The 15,779-nt window shown below is 44.5% G+C and overlaps 1 protein-coding gene across 2 annotated transcripts; it reads left to right on the forward strand.

The window, feature by feature from the left end:
- The first annotated feature begins 4,620 nt into the window (after positions 1–4,620).
- CBLN1 (cerebellin 1 precursor) lies at positions 4,621–11,612 on the forward strand. 2 transcript variants are annotated; one of them, XM_024208095.2, is made up of 4 exons: positions 4,621–4,641; positions 7,657–7,899; positions 8,440–8,559; positions 10,090–11,612. In XM_024208095.2, the coding sequence occupies exons 1-4, from the start codon at positions 4,621–4,623 to the stop codon at positions 10,285–10,287; spliced, it is 582 nt and encodes a 193-aa protein (XP_024063863.1). In that variant the 3' UTR covers positions 10,288–11,612. The 2 variants fall into 2 exon arrangements, with proteins under 2 accessions (XP_024063863.1, XP_024063862.1); XM_024208094.2 differs by lacking the exon at positions 4,621–4,641 and having other exon boundaries at positions 7,642–7,899.
- The last annotated feature ends 4,167 nt before the right edge of the window (positions 11,613–15,779 follow it).

The raw sequence follows: 15,779 nt of genomic DNA on the forward strand, positions 1-15,779 counted from the left end.
TCCTGCTCCCACCTCTCTGCACTGAGTGAGGCAGAAGAAAAGTAAAGTGGCAACACTCCTCAGCAAGCACAGCAGCCTCTGGGGGAGGGAGGATGCACAGGGAAACACTCACCACCTTTCGCACAGCGTGACAGGCTTCCTCAGCACGGAGGGTGACTATAAGGTTTAACCCATCGTTTGTAAACCAATTTGGGATCCTTCAAGACAAAACACACTAAGTTACTATATTATTATTGCATCCACTACGTGAGATGTATCTTGAAACACAGCCAAAAATAAGGGGAGAGAACCCAATCTGTCTAAGTTACATGGGGAAAAAAAATCAGCTTATATATGATAGTAGATCTGTTAAAATAAAGCCATAATTTTAGCATGTAAACACAACCCTTAAATATTGTGAGTGGGGGAAAAACCCAACCAATAACAGCTAACACCTTCTCTCCTCTCTGTCACTAGACATTTCAATGTAATTTGTGCAGTATTATTTTTTAAATGTTTATTTTTTGAGTGACACCATGTCCTGGAGAGCTGTAGCCATAAGAATTGCAAAACACGCTGCTCTTAGCTCACAATTTGTTGGCAACTTGTTTCTTTATATCATTAATATTTAATTACAAGTTTGTTTTATTACTAATTTTCTGTTCATGGAGTTAGTTTTTGTAACAATGCACTCCTGTTTTGACAGAGGCACTATGACAATGGAAACATGTTTAAACAACTGGGTTCAATGGCATCGTTGACTTATGAAGTTGTTTGTTTGTATTTAAAGGGTGACATGCTAACATCGCAGCTAAGTCATGCATTAAGTCTCATGTCATCAGTAAACCCAGCAGCAGAGACCCAGTCATGAGACAGACCAGCTGATAAGGTGAGCTTTCATCCCAATATTGGAAAAATATTTTAAGAGCTAGACACCTGGTTGTTACAGGTAGCAAATTCAGTCCACATAACTAGCTATGCTTAGTGGTTTATTTGTTAAGGGAAGGGTTTTCCAAGTGTTCAGAGACGACCTACTTTGTTCCCACTGAAGTAAACAAAAGTGTGTTTAACATCCACCCAGAAATGTGGTAAGTAAGGAATTAGAAGTGAAACATGGTATATTTTAAACAGCCAATAAAAAGTAGCAGCAGCCATTACTTGCTATTCAAAAAGAATAGCATTACTTTTACAAACAAAAAACAGCCAAAGTTGAGCCCAATGTCGCTTAGATTTGGATAGTTTTATATTGAAATATCTCTGTAGTATTATAATAGTGGCCACCATTTTACTCATGACTGCATCAGAAGTTTTCCTTCTAACCTCCTGTTTCCAATTGCTCATAACTTTCAGCAACTTTCACCTCTAAGAATGAAATTTTCCATGCAGAAATTTTCCATAAAGGTGAATTTTTCTTCCAAAGTCTTACCAAAAAATTGTTCAGACATTTCTGAACATGAAGAGAATGATTTTTTTAAAGTGTTAACTTAATTTGAAGTGTTTTTCAACCAAGCTGGGTGAGGTTTGAAAACAAGTGTGGAAATATCCCTCAACATGAAGCAGCACAAGACTGTGTTCTGGAGGAAATTGGTTTTGATTTGACCAAATCACATGTTGAAAGTCAGGTTTTGAACATACCTAGATGATAACTTTGGCCATGATCCTTAGGTGCATACCTAAGAAAGGATGTACTATGCATATTGCTGGCCACATGCTAAGCCCAGTTATTGCACCTTTGTGCCAAATCATCAGCCTGGCCTAAGGCAACCCCCTTTTGGCGTCTGTGCCAGTCTCTATGCACCAGCCTGGTTAGGTTGACCTGCTGCACAGTGAGCATCTGTGGCCTTACATATTCTACAGGGCATGGAATGTTGAAGATAATTTCTGCTTGATAGGACCCTAACAGTTCATCTGCCCCTGCTGTCTACTCTCCTGCCGAAGTCAATCTGTTCTTTGAGAGATCATAATTGCGCACCGTGGAAGCGAACATGACGTCAGAATTATCATAGCTTCATGCAAACATCTCTGATAACAAAAAATGAGGGAAGCTTATAGACAGCTCGCAGTGTGGATCAGCAAGAGCATTTTGCTCTAAATTGAATTCTTATATTTCTAAAATTTTGTACAAAAACCCCAACAGATGCTCTGGGTGAAAAACTGTTTATATGGACAGTTACAGATCCCAAATCATAGACTGAGATTTATCGAACCTTACAGAAGAATTGCTTTTTGTTGTTTATCCTTTGTAACACAGCAGCAAACAAACTGAATTTCACACAAATTATCCAGTTATGGGCAAAATCTTGTGGTCCTTACTCAAGAAAGACCAAATTGGGAAGTAAATATTCTTTGAAAAGACGGCATCATTCATAGCTAAACTGTTGATAAATTACTCAGTTTGAAGGCAAAAATAAGGGTTCATCGTGGACATCTGTGCTTGTTTGAAAAAACAAAAACAAAACCCCCACAAATTTGGCCTCTTGTGGGCCATCTCTGTAGCGAAGCTAAAGTTGAATATCTATGGAGAGTGAACGACCTTCTCAGCCACTAAAGTAGATCCTTCTAGATCAGGATTTAGGCTCTGTGATGAAGAGAAGCTTGCAATGCTGCTGTTCATGATTAACCTGCCTTGCAGGTAGACCAAATTTTTGTTTCTAGAGATATCTAGTACCTTTGATGAGCATTAAACTCTCTACTAAAGAGTCAAACATGGTATTTTTTGGCCTTTTGTATTCTTATTGAATAAAATAATCAAGCCACTCGGTGCGAGTGGTACAGTAATCGCTCCAGAAGTGGTTCTTCAGAAACTCAAGAGGATCATTCAGTTTCAAAATATATTTTTCCAAATGATTTTCGAAGTGTTTTAAAATTGAAGGGGGGGAAATGGGGGTGGGAACTGTAGATGTTCTATAGACTTGCAACCAGCAGCAGCTCCTCCAAAACCTGCTCCTGGGTAGATACCATACACACAACATGCTTTTACCTTGTTCTCAAAGTCATGATTTTTAAAAGACATGACTTCTCTGGAGGATACCTCAGCTTCAGTCAGTAATGGTTTGCCAATACCTTGACACCATTCCCCCCAGATACAGCTTTTGGTGCTGTTAGATCTTCAAATGACATACAAGGGCAATGGCCATTGGTGTTTTGCAGGCAGATGAATTAATCTATTTCCTGATTCTCTGTAAACTTCTGCATTTGCAAGTATTCCCAGTTTGGATATCTTACTCAACACTAATTAATACATGTCTTTACATCTCATTACTTACATTCTTCCTGCTGATCCTTCTTTCATACTCAGTAAAAGCCAGAGTCTTCTGTCCACACACAGGTTTTCAATATAGCTACCAAGTTTTGGGCAACGCATGTAACATTTTATGCAAATTACATAATGAACTAATTTGCATATAACCAAAGCTTCATCTTAAGAAATTGTGTGGCTATAGTGTTCGTGAAAGGTATCAGACCAACAGACCTGTGCATGATGCAGCAGCAAGGCAAATTTCCCACACACACTTCCTTCCCTCCAAATTTGTGGTTGAGGCATTTCAGCTAAGGCCTGGTCTACACTACGGGATTAATTCGGATTTAGCAGCGTTAATCCGAATTAACCCTTCACCCGTCCACACTACAGAGCCAGTTAATTCGAATTAAAGGGCCCTTTAAATCGATTTCTGTACTCCACCTCGACGAACGGAGTAGAGCCTAAATCGATTTTGTTAATTCGAATTAGGGTTAGTGTGGACGCACACCACCGAATTACTGTGTTTAAGTTAATGGGGTAGTGTGGCCGCACACCACCGAATTAATGTGGTTAAAAACCGAATTAAGGTGCTTAGTGTGGCCGCGCACAATCGAATTTATACAACCTGTTTCCCAAATTCGAATTATCTAAATTCGGATTAATCCTGTAGTGTAGACATACCCTAAGAGTAACAGGGGTCATTTACTTTCCATGCCCTGTGCAGTTCTTGGCCCTCTGCTGAGTCTGCTAATTAGTGCAAAGCTTGACAGTGAATTTGTGATGTGGGACCAGGAATGGAGACCCACCAAACTCATCTCACGAGGGCCACCAGACATCCTTTAGATGGAAACAACTTGTAATCCCTTCTGATCTGGGCTGGACTCAAATTGGTGAGCCACAAATGAATGGCTCTGTAGCTCACTGGTAATGACCTGAGGCATCCAGTCCCCCACTAAGTGCTAAATTAAGAGGGAGACCTACAGATAGATGTTATATTAAAAGAAAAAAAGTTGAGAAACATTAACGTTACAATGTTAGGAAGCTAAGGTTATCCATCAAGTCTTAATTTGCACCTTTCCTTGACATTTCACCAGCAATATAGGAAGGTGAGACAAGGCATGAGTGTCCTATGAAATGCATGGCGCTTGGCTCGGTTTCAGTTGATGCCAATAGGTGAGTAACAACTCCCCTTGCTTCAAGCATGCTGGTACCTTAAAGAAAAGAAGTTGGCTTCCCAACTTCCAATCTCAAGAAGGTCGTCAATACTGGCAATATATTTAAATTAAAAAAAAATAAACCTATAAATCACTTCCTTGAGGGCTTCCCCAAAAGCATAGGCTGGCATGTAAAACTTAACATTGTTCTGGCTCCTTTATTCTATTTTCTGTCTTCAAGGTAGTATGCTTGGGGTTTTGTTTTTTGTCTCCGCTCCATTTGATTATTCTTTTTTTCCTCCTTTCTGTCTGTTTTCTCTTTCCGTGTTATACCCTTGAGCCAACATTTTGGAGGCTGCCATACTGTTCCTCTTCCCACTTTCTGTAAAAGAGTTTGGGGTACTTTGGTGCCCCCTGCAGTATGATGCTATAGGTTGCCATCTATGTCCCTTACCCTTAAACCAAGCCCTATTCCAACCTTAGGCCTCAATACTGTAAGTAAAGTTATACATATGTAAGTACTGACATTAGCACCAACAGAGCTAGTCATGTGAGTAAAATTGTGTGTGTGTTTACAGGATCTGATCTTTATGTATAAAGTAAGACTTCACAATTATAGCCTCAAAAATGAAGTGATTTAAAATCAGTAGTTACAGAAACTCATAATGACCTGCATGGAGGCTTTTTTTTTTTTTTTTTTGACAATGGCATCAAATATTACAATAGCACAGCTGAGTCTTGCTATGAAATTCCACTCAAGATTTTACCTGGGAATATCAAATCAGTTTTGAAAACGGTCAGACAGGTAAAGAATTTTCTTGGTCTGATTGTTCACTTCCAATACTTCATCAGTGAATGCCATTCATTTGCAGTTTCAGATTGCAATGTTATGCTATCCGGTCCAAAATGGATAGTGGTAAAATGCCCTGCTAGAGAGCAACGTTTGATCTTACTGAATAGTACTAAATGTATGCTCCACACTAGTGCTACCCCAAGGTAATTGGAGTATCCAAAGGCAACAACATAGATGCCACTGCAAGTCTCCTTAAGATCCATTTCCTGAGCAGTACAATAAATTTAAAATCCTGAAAGCCTAAATATATGCTTTGAAAATTTCTTGTTTAGTAAGGCTCAACTGAGATACTGCATCTGTTGTTAGTAAAATCCTGTTCCTCCCCCACAATTTTTACATGAGGGTTGACACTATCAAATGAGCTAGGACCTGGGTCTCCTTGGATCCCAGCCCTTTGCTCTGATCGCTACAGAGAGGATCTTTAAAAAGGGCCAAATTTCAACCACAGTTCAGAGGAAACTGAAGTTGATACTATTTCTGTTCTGGGTTTTTTTTTTTTAAATCATGTTAACTTGTTTCATTGGGCAGCACTGATCATTGCACTGCCTTTCAGAGAATGTGAAGGGACCTGGGCCCTATTAAAACTTTTGACATCTGAACAGCTAACCTTTAGAATGGCATTAAAATGCCAACTCCTTATAGCTGGGTTTGGAAAGATTTTATTTTAAACAAAACTAGGCTCCCACCTCTTATAGCCGATGGGAGGTGTCTGAGCCTCCCCTATTACATCTACCTCCCCCAGCCCAATGTCATGGGCCAAATCCTGCTTTCCTTACCAGTAGTAACATAGAAATCAGTGGACCTACTGGTGTGTCCCCAAAGCACATAGTCTTAAGCCCCACATAGCACCTGTGCAGAAGCCACTCAGCCAGGAGTCATCTGCACTGGGATATAGATGGAACCTCAACGAGGAGGACACTTCTACTGGGGAAGTAGCTGCAACTTTTCTAGTGACTCTGTGCTTCTAGCTCCTGCCGTCGGGGGCAGAACGTGCAGTAGCAAAGGAGGAACTTGAGAGCAAAGAGCCAAACCATCCACCCCCAAAAGGGACCCTAGAAACACTCCCTCTCTCCCCCACCCCCATCTTTACAGGAAACGAAAGAGGGGCGTCTGTAAATGCCTGCACCGCCAGGCTCGACCTGGACTGCACCTTGCCTTCACCCCATGCACACGCACCGCACCCTCCCCCTTCGCGCGCACAGCCCAGTTCATCCCCGGGGCAATGCGCTGAAAACCCGGGAATTCCACCAAGGATGAACATGGGCCACACAACCTGCAGCTGAGCTGCACCTCCCCCTCCATGCACACTACCTCTGCACAATCCGGAGTAACGTCACCGATTTTAGTGGCTTAATCCGGATTTACACCACTGTCAGTGAGAGCAGCATCAGGCCGCACTTGCTTCCCTCTTGCACAGGCGGGCTTCCGCTGACCTGCACACACCGCCTCCCCCCGCCCCCTCCACCCCCTTATCTGCCCCCCCCCCCCCCCCCTCTGGGCTCACGGGCCGCAGCCCAGCGACCCTCTCCCCTTTGCAAACAGCCTCCAGCAGAGCCGCCACAGCGGGCTCCCCAACCCCAGGCGGGGGCGCACGTGCCACTAGGCACCGGGCGCTGTGGGGGGGGGGTAATCTGGACCCTGGCCCGGAGCCCGCCCCCACCTGCCTCGCCGCCCGCTGCCTTCAACTCACAGCGGCACAAGGTCCTGCCCGCAGCCCGGGGCCCCTGCGGCGGCCGCTCTGCCCCCAGCTCGGCCTCTGGCTCCTCAGGCGCGCCACCCCCCTACCTGTCCCGCGCGCCGGGGCCAGGCGAGCAGCGGCAGAGGCAGGTCCGCGCTCCCCGTCCAGACTTTGGCGAGTCCCGGCTGCGGCTCCGCACCTGCCTCTCGCACCTAATAACAAAAGCCCGGGCGTCAGGTGGCAAGAGACGGACTGGCCGCCCATTGGCTGGCCGGGCGAGCGCCTGCCGCTGGTTGGCCAGGGGGCGGGCCGGGGAGCGCTGACGCCAGGCCGGGGCTGGCGGGGAGGCGGGGGCAGCGGCGCGCGGCGCCTTTGTGTTCTCCGGCAGCGGCGGGGCTATTGGCCACATCCATCATTGCGAGCGGCGGGGCTGGCAGGGACTGCCGCGCTATGTCTCCGAGTGCTCCTGTGCCTGCTCAGGGGCCGCTTCCGACGCGCCGCGGGGCTTTCCACCCGGCTCCGGAATAGAGGGCGAGGGGAGCCGCCCGGGGCAGGGCTGGCCGGAGCGCAGGGGGGCGCCGAGAGCCGAGCGGGAGGGAGCCGGGTTTGCGAACCACCCAGGACGCTGGATTTGCGGCTGGCCCGGTAGAAGGGGGGCGGGGGAAGCCGGGAGTGGTGCCTGGGCTTGAAGCGGAGCCTCCGTGGCTTTTTTTAGCGCGCGGCGCGGCGCGGCGAGATGCTGCGGCTGGAGCTCTTCCTCGGCGTGGCGTGGCTGGCCGGGCTGGCGTGCGGGCAGAACGAGACGGAGCCCATCGTGCTGGAGGGCAAGTGCCTGGTGGTGTGCGACTCCAACCCCACCTCGGACCCCACGGGCACGGCGCTGGGCATCTCGGTGCGCTCGGGCAGCGCCAAGGTGGCGTTCTCCGCCATCCGCAGCACCAACCACGAGCCCTCGGAGATGAGCAACCGGACCATGCTCATTTACTTCGACCAGGTAGCGCGGGTGGGGAGCAGGGGCGCCTGGGCGGAGGCTGCCCGGGGATCAGAGGGGTGGGCAGTAGGGAGAGGCGGGTCGGGGGGGGGTCTGTGGGGCAGTTGTTGGCGTGGTTGAGGGAGGGGATAGACGGCGGAGTGGTGGCTTGAGGTCCTGCCATAGCCGCGTCCCCTTGCCCTGCGCCAGAGACAGGCGGCCGCGTGAACCAGCGGGCGGGCGAATGGCAGCGTCCCGCTGTTCCCCCAGGGGGAAGCTGCTCCGCAGAAATGCCCATTAATACCCAGACGCGGAAACTTTCCAGTGCAGCGCAAAGCGGGGCAGGCAGCAGAGACGGGGGCTGCGACCCAGCGAGGCGCGGGCAGGGAGCTTGCGAGCCCCGCCCCAGGGTAGCCTGTGCACAGCTGCGGGGGGTGGAGAGGATGGGTGGGCAGGACAGCTCCGGATGCTGAGCCGGGAAAGCCCAGCCCGGTGCCCTAGCACACGCCCCTGCGGGTCCCTCCGCTCCCCCCTGTGATGCTGATGTCCCCGTTTCCATTGCAGGTGCTAGTGAATATCGGAAGCAACTTCGACTCGGAAAGAAGCACTTTTATATCGCCCAGGAAAGGGATTTACAGTTTTAATTTTCACGTGGTGAAGGTATACAACAGGCAAACCATCCAGGTCAGACTCCGCTCCTTTCTGCCTTTGCTCGCTGGGCGGTTTGATTGGGGTTAGGCGCTCCGGTGCCCGGCGCCAAAGGGCCCCAAACTTCTCTCCGCGTGGTTGAGCTAGAGCCGGTGAATTTATCTTGTGGGACTTGGCAGCGTCAGGTGTGGAGCATTTCATGTCAGTAACCCAAGAAAATTCAGAGGGAAGGGGGAAATCAGGAGGCTAGATAGTGTTTCTTTTATCTGGGGTGGCTATTTAGGAGCTCTCCTGTTGTGTGGTAATATATTGATGTTTTATATCATGAGCTTGGGAGGAGGCGTTTTAAACAGAAAGTGCTGAACTTTCCCTAACAATATTTTCAAATAGGAGAGTATCGTGAAATCTGCTCTAACGTGTCTAGGGCCTTGCCGCGGCCCCCTCTGGCGCATTGCTTGTCCTAGGATGGCCGAGTATATACTGGTGGCAAATGAACCACCCAAAATGAGCGTTTAGTGGTACAAGCAATTCATGCTTTTCCCATTCCCGTTGCCCGTGTAACGCAAGGCCTACCCGCGAACGCTGATCCCAACGTATCAATATTAATCTCCAAGAAAACCTAAACATTGGTCGACTAAATGCAATTTATCTTTAACCCAAATTATTAAACTCTAAAAAAAAAAGAGATGGAAAAATTATATCATAATTATTAGGTTAAAAACAGTCTCTCTCTCTCTCTCTCTCTGGTTTGGCAAGGTGTATGGAACAGGGATTTTTTAACATTTGGTAATTGTACAAGGTTTAACCGATGATGTAGAAGGCTGGGGACTAAAGCATCTAATCTTGATACAGCAGATCTGTTGCTGAATGTGTGTGTATTGTATATGGTATATATACTATATACATTTATACTGTTATACATTACCTGCCAAATAGCAGATTATATAATCTAAATAGCAAATTACAGTTTATATAGGTACAGAGCAAATTATTGTGTGTGTATTTTTTATGCACGACCAGATTAGGCATGTAGTACATTATTAATCTGAGGCATACAGTGCTGGTATTATTAATGTGAGGTATACAGTGCTTATTGACTCTGTAGTGGTACATTGTTTTTGCTGCCTAACAAAGGAAAACTACCTCCTGAATACACTTCAAAGACATTGACTGTAGCTGCAGTGGCACTTCTCTTCATCCTTTTTGAGGTTTCACATAAAGCCATCTTTCAATAGGTAGGGACAGACCTCTTCATACCCTTAAAGCAAAGGCATCCTATTGAAAATGTTCAAAACAGGATTAATGTTCTATTTTATATGTATGGTGTGTTTTGATGTAGGCAGTCAATCCAAAGCAGAAATAAAATATCCCCTTTCTTTAGAATTTGTACCCTAGCTGATATTAGATTTATATTTCATTTTTAGAAATATCTAGAGTTTCATGTGACAGAAATAATAGAGTGACTATTTTGCCTGCTAGGTGAGCCTGGAAGCAGTTATGAAGCCCTGGCTGTTATCTCTGTCTGATTTTAATTTACAGAGGGCTTTGTTTTATCTTGCTGTTTAGGTGAGTTTGATGCTAAATGGGTGGCCAGTGATTTCCGCCTTTGCAGGGGACCAAGATGTGACCCGAGAAGCTGCCAGCAATGGAGTCCTGATTCAAATGGAGAAAGGAGACAGAGTTTATCTAAAACTGGAGAGAGGAAACTTGATGGGAGGCTGGAAGTATTCGACATTCTCTGGATTTCTAGTGTTCCCTCTTTAAATAACTTATCATCTGAACAGAGAGAAAGCAGCAAGTCAGAGAATTTCTTACAAATTCCCAAATTGTAGCTGGGTATGAAAAGCCTTGGACAGCAAACTTTTTACATTCAAATATTAAAGAAGCTAAATCCTGCTTAGGTTTGTGTACATCTGCTTTGAACAATTATTTTTGTTGTTGCAGCCAACAGATAGGAGACACTGTAATTGATCATATCTCCATTTATATTCCCCTCTTTCCACCCGAAATTAGTTAAAATCTGTGTATCACTGGTGTAATTTGCCATCATTTCCCCAGTGGTTCCCGTATTACACTATTATATCTTCAGTATTTACACTGTTCTTCATATTTTGTAGTTTTGTTTTTAAAACATGTTATTCTTGACTCTTTATCTGAGTTTAACATTAAAAAAGCAAAGTATTTTTGAGTACATATATGCCACGATGAAAGATAAAATGCAAATCTTGCTGAATACTGGCTGACAAAAGTTTAAAAAAAAAAGAGAGAGAGAGAAATTTATACACCAAGAACTATTCACAGCCAAGGCTGACCAGAATATTTCAATATTTCTATGTAATTCTGAGTGATTGTGGAATTTAAGGCTGCTAAATGTTTTGATGCTTGTTTAGCTCTTGTAAAATGTGGCCCAACTAAACTCCAGGAAGTATATTGAACTTTTACTATTATTCTGTAATATATGTGTGAATATCGAAAATTAAGTTTTGCTTTAATTCAATAAAGTTTAAATGGGCTTTTATTATTCTTAAACAGAAAATACGATCTCTCAATGGAATTATTAGCCCCTTATCAGGCTTAGAAAAAAGTGTAACAAGCTGCAGGCACAAACACTTGTAATGGTGATGATCTGGACAATAAGTGAAGCAAAATGTAATTTTGAAGCTATCTTGTCTTGTTAAATTTCCCCCCTTTTGCAAGGGTTAGTCCTGCCTTTTTCCCGCCTCTAGCGCTGTATCCTCCATGTGTTACGCGCTATTTTAAATCATATTAAAAGAGTTAATTTCAGCAGATCATCATCAACCAAACGCAATTTAAACTCTGTGGTTCAGATCGCCCTAGTGATTAAGTACCCCAAAGATGAGAAAAATGAAAACCAAACTCCGCTGTCGCTGAGAAGTCGCCCACAGAATCTTAGATCTGTATTGTTTATACCATTGTCTGTATTATATTCTTAAATCAAATCTCATTTTATACAGCCGTCTACAAATCTAACAATGTATACTTCAATGCTAGTATTATTTATTTGCTAGTATTATTTTGTTTACAGTCTTTGAAAGATGTAAATGCTATAATTTTGCAGTACTCAAAGAGAATACTACTTTTATTAAAAAGGTACGTAAAGGATTTTGATTGTATCTAAACCTAATGTGAAATAAACCAGTGTAATAAACAAATGGACCTCTTTTTGACTGGAGGACTATCCAAGTCAGTTTGATTCTGTGACGAGAGGGTGCAGATCTTGGATATAATAATAATTTTAATGCAGGCTAGGTTAAAAATATATTTCTCAAGGCCGAGCTGATATGGGCTTGGCTGCTACACAGTTAAAATCGTAGGCTTTTGTTGTTGTTGTTCAACCCTGGGTTCCAAGAAGGAATTTAATTAGCTCCTGGGGGGGGAATTAATACTAGCATAATAAGCAACAATTTATTCATATTTTTGTCTTGATAATAGTTTCATAGAGCGGGTGGGGACTCTGTAAAACCTTCCTAAAGTCCAGGCGACTCGCTTATTTTGAGTTTGATTGTTTTTATGGAGGTCTTTAAACAACTGACAAATGTACCTCCTGGTAAGGAGAGCACGTTCGTTTATACTAGAGATCCTGCCAAGTAAAACTGAAGGGGCGGATAGATAGATTAGGCAGACAGTCAATTTGCTTTCTGAATTTGAGTGAGATATCTGTAAGTCTTTTATTTTCAAATAAAACAAATCGTCAACTACCTGACAGCACCAGGATTTATTTTCTCTAGAGGTGCAAAGAACTAAAAGTGTCTTTCTCCCCCCTGAAGCCGGGGTTCTAGTGCCGGTGTTTAAAAATTGTACACAGGCGATCGCTTCTGTACAGGTATTATATAACAGAAAGGAAGGCCCGGGACACAATGGTCTAGACCGATCGATTGGACGTTAGAAATTGCATGGATAAGATTTGGCTGGAATAGGTGCAGAAATCTGTTCAATTGTCCGGGATGTTGCAACGTTCTGCTGAGATTACCCACTTTACAGACTTCTTCTGAGCGACCACCGAGGACACCCCGGCCCTTCCTCTCCGCTCCCTCCCCCTCCTCACCACGTGTTATAGAAATGATGAACATCCCTAGCCTGAGAGAGACAAAGAAACTGGCTGGTTTTCATCCTGTGGTATAGGGGAAAGCTGCCACAAGCACTTCATTATAAACCCATCCAGATTCCTGGCATCAGCAGCCGCTGGCGAGGAGCCACAGAACGGAACAACTGAAATTTATGAAGAAGGGTTCATGATGGAAGGCAGTTGGGTTGTTTTCACTTTGAGTTATAATTTGCACCAAACCGATCTGTCTCTCTGTGGTGGGGGGCTCCACACTCCTGTCTTTATGAAACACACTTTATTGCTTTCCCCGGAAGCTTTTAACTGTTTCCCTGCCCACTTTCTCTCCCCTTTCCATTCCACGCCTTAGGCTGGGGGTTAGTATCCGTTTTTGATACAGGAGGACCCTAGAAGCGTCCCCTCCCCCCTTAAATCCATGCATCTTGCTTGTGATTTTCCTAGGCTTCTGATCACCCCATCAGCCTTTCTTTTACTTGACTTGGGCTACAGATAAATAATGGATCGAGTCTCCAGGTTTTACATCAGCGCGTAAATCCATTGACAACAGTAGCTGCTCCTTCACCCCTAGTGCGAGGAGAAGGGATTCCTCTTCGGAGTCTTCCAGCAGCGACCTCTGCAATGTAGGCTAGATGATCAAAAGGGAAGACAAGGCAAAAGTCGTAGACATTCCGGATAAAATTAGAGGCCTGATCCTGCAGCCTACACTCAGGCAAACCTCCCTTTATGCCTTATGGGTTTTGGGTGTGTAAAGACTAAAGGAGCCGGCCCCGTGCCTCATATGTGCCTCTCCCTTGTATGCGTCATAAAACGAGCCTGCCCACACAATATAGAATTGTTCCACATGAAACGCCACACATGCAAAGGCTGATGCTGCTGTTTTACTCTAAGAAAATAAATCGCCATCTTCCCATGAAAGTTTCCCCCCTGGTTGTGAGAGCCGCGTTAATATTGTACAGTTGGAAATTCTATTTCCCCCAAATGCAGCAAATCACCGAGCTTCTGCCATTAAAAACTCCACAGTTGCTGCACGGAAAAGTCTTGCTCAGTCAGTTTCCGTGTTATGAGCCCCTCAACTCCCCTTCACCGTGAGCCCCCTCCTGGCAATTGCACTGACATTCATTAGGCGGCCTCGGAATGATTATACTTTTATTAGTCCAGGTTAAGCAATACACAAGCTCAGCAAGTCTTATTTATCCAGGGGTGCTATGCTACAAGGAATGCTTAATGGGACAGGGCAGCTGAAGGATTCCCTTGCAGCAGCTGATGAGAATGGACTCACTGGAAGGAAGGGGGAGGAGGCAGGAGTCTGTTCTAGAGCGGATTCTGGAAAATTTTATAAGCCAACGAGTGACCGTTGTTCAATGAGCTGAGCAAACAAACACGCACTGTAGTGGGACTCAGCAACCCACCTGAGCCCCAGGCTGGCGCCACCGCCACCGAGCAGGAGTTCTCGGAGCTGATTGGCAGCCCCACGTTGTAAAGTGGAATGCTGATGTTTATGGGAATTCGGACCGCAAAATCCTGGCAGAATAATATGGACTTTCTAGTTCCCTAGCATGATCATGGGACAACGTTCCTGGCTTCTGGATCAGGAATCTGTAAAATAGTCTGGGCTTTTTTCTTTCCTTCCTTTCGAATGGATTTTTGTAGGTATTTTAGCTTGGCAATAATGGAAGGCGAGTAGCAGACTTTCAAAAGGTTGATGTGGGATTTTCCAGAACGCCGTTTTGTAGGGCTTGTGAGTTGGATGGAATATCAGAGTTTCTGGAAAAAGATTAAAATATAAAAATCTGAGATCATTCCAGCATGTTGTCTCTCTCGCTAGTCTCCATTTTGCATCATATTTTACTCTCATTACATTTCTGGGGCTCGAATGTATGGTATTTGATTACGACCATGTATACTGGTGTGATATGGATGTAACTTATTAAAGAGCCGGTTGGGTAGAGGCATATTATTTTCTCTGATTAGCTTTTAATTGATGTAGTGGAGATGACTACAAGGAGCTTAGAAGCACTCTTTGAAACATAATGGATCAGCTCAAGGGACATTGAATTGAGAAGAGAAAAAGGCGACACTGCAACCTCAGAAAAGTGCAGCTGCCCAAAGCATGTAGTAAGATCAAGGCTGAGGTGCTATTTGAAGGCCACCATGGGCTCCATATCTTTACTATTTTGATTTTGTAAAATGTTGGATCTTTTTACTAATTTCTCATGCTAGGTTTCCTAAACCCGGATATTCGGAATCTAAGGGAATGCATTTCAGAGTAATGCAATGATAATACTTTCCAAAAGCTTTACCTTATAACCTAGGCTGTAAAAGAAAAATCCTTCCAATGATCCCACTGAGTGCAACAGGAGTTGGATCCAGCCCTAAAAAAAAATCCAGCCTGGGCCACTGAGGTCACTGCAGATTTTGAGATTCATGTCAATGGAGACAGGCTGCCGGCCTAAACCCACCTGTTCTTTTTCACAGACATTAGGCTGTGGAATATTCCTCCAAGGCTAGGGATAGTAGTCCCCTAGCCTAAAACCTACAAATCACAGTTCTGTCTGGACATATTTTTAGTTCCTATGGGTAAAAGTAACACCCAAAGAAGAGTAGAGCTGAAAGAGAACAGAGATTTGTTTGTCCCTAATGTCGATTTTTTACCTTGTGCATTTGACAACACTTTTTGTATAGACAGCTCAGAGTTTGCCGTACACAGTCTGGCAACTTTTCCCTGCTGTTTGTGTGTGGGGGCCTATCACACTGCAGCAGGGGAGAGCAGAACATTTTAAATAAATGTGATTGTAAAATCAACTGTAGTACCTGAAACTACTTGGAATTCTCTCTCTCTTTTTTTTAATTGACTAGATGTCCAGTGGAAAATGTCCCTTTAAAACACGAGACCATATACTATGGGAACACTCCCGCATTGGCAGGATTGACTAAATGTGTCTTGCTGTTTAATCACTAAGTCAATGGGAGTTATGTGCTTAAATACCTTTGTGAATCCCACCTACTGGTTATTAGGACTAGAAACCAGATTCTAGGTCATAGTCCTCAGGACATACTATCTACTCTCCAAACTCCTATCACCATACATACATCCTCACACTCACTTATAATTGTCCATCTGCTCAAGCTATAGCAATTGCATTTTGAATTATAAAGAAACGGCAGGTCGGTC

Source organism: Terrapene carolina, unplaced genomic scaffold (assembly GCF_002925995.2).
Source record: "Terrapene carolina triunguis isolate 2854851 unplaced genomic scaffold, T_m_triunguis-2.0 Scaffold130, whole genome shotgun sequence".
NCBI lineage: Eukaryota > Metazoa > Chordata > Testudines > Emydidae > Terrapene > Terrapene triunguis.

Bases quoted from the DNA above. Each gene is read 5' to 3' on its own strand.
- CBLN1 (XM_024208095.2), top strand. From the start codon at position 4,621: ATGCTTGGGGTTTTGTTTTTT. The intron at 4,642-7,656 runs GTCTCCGCTCCA...CTGCGGCTGGAG, and splicing joins TGCTTGGGGTTTTGTTTTTT to CTCTTCCTCGGCGTGGCGTG. The intron at 7,900-8,439 runs GTAGCGCGGGTG...TTTCCATTGCAG, and splicing joins TGCTCATTTACTTCGACCAG to GTGCTAGTGAATATCGGAAG.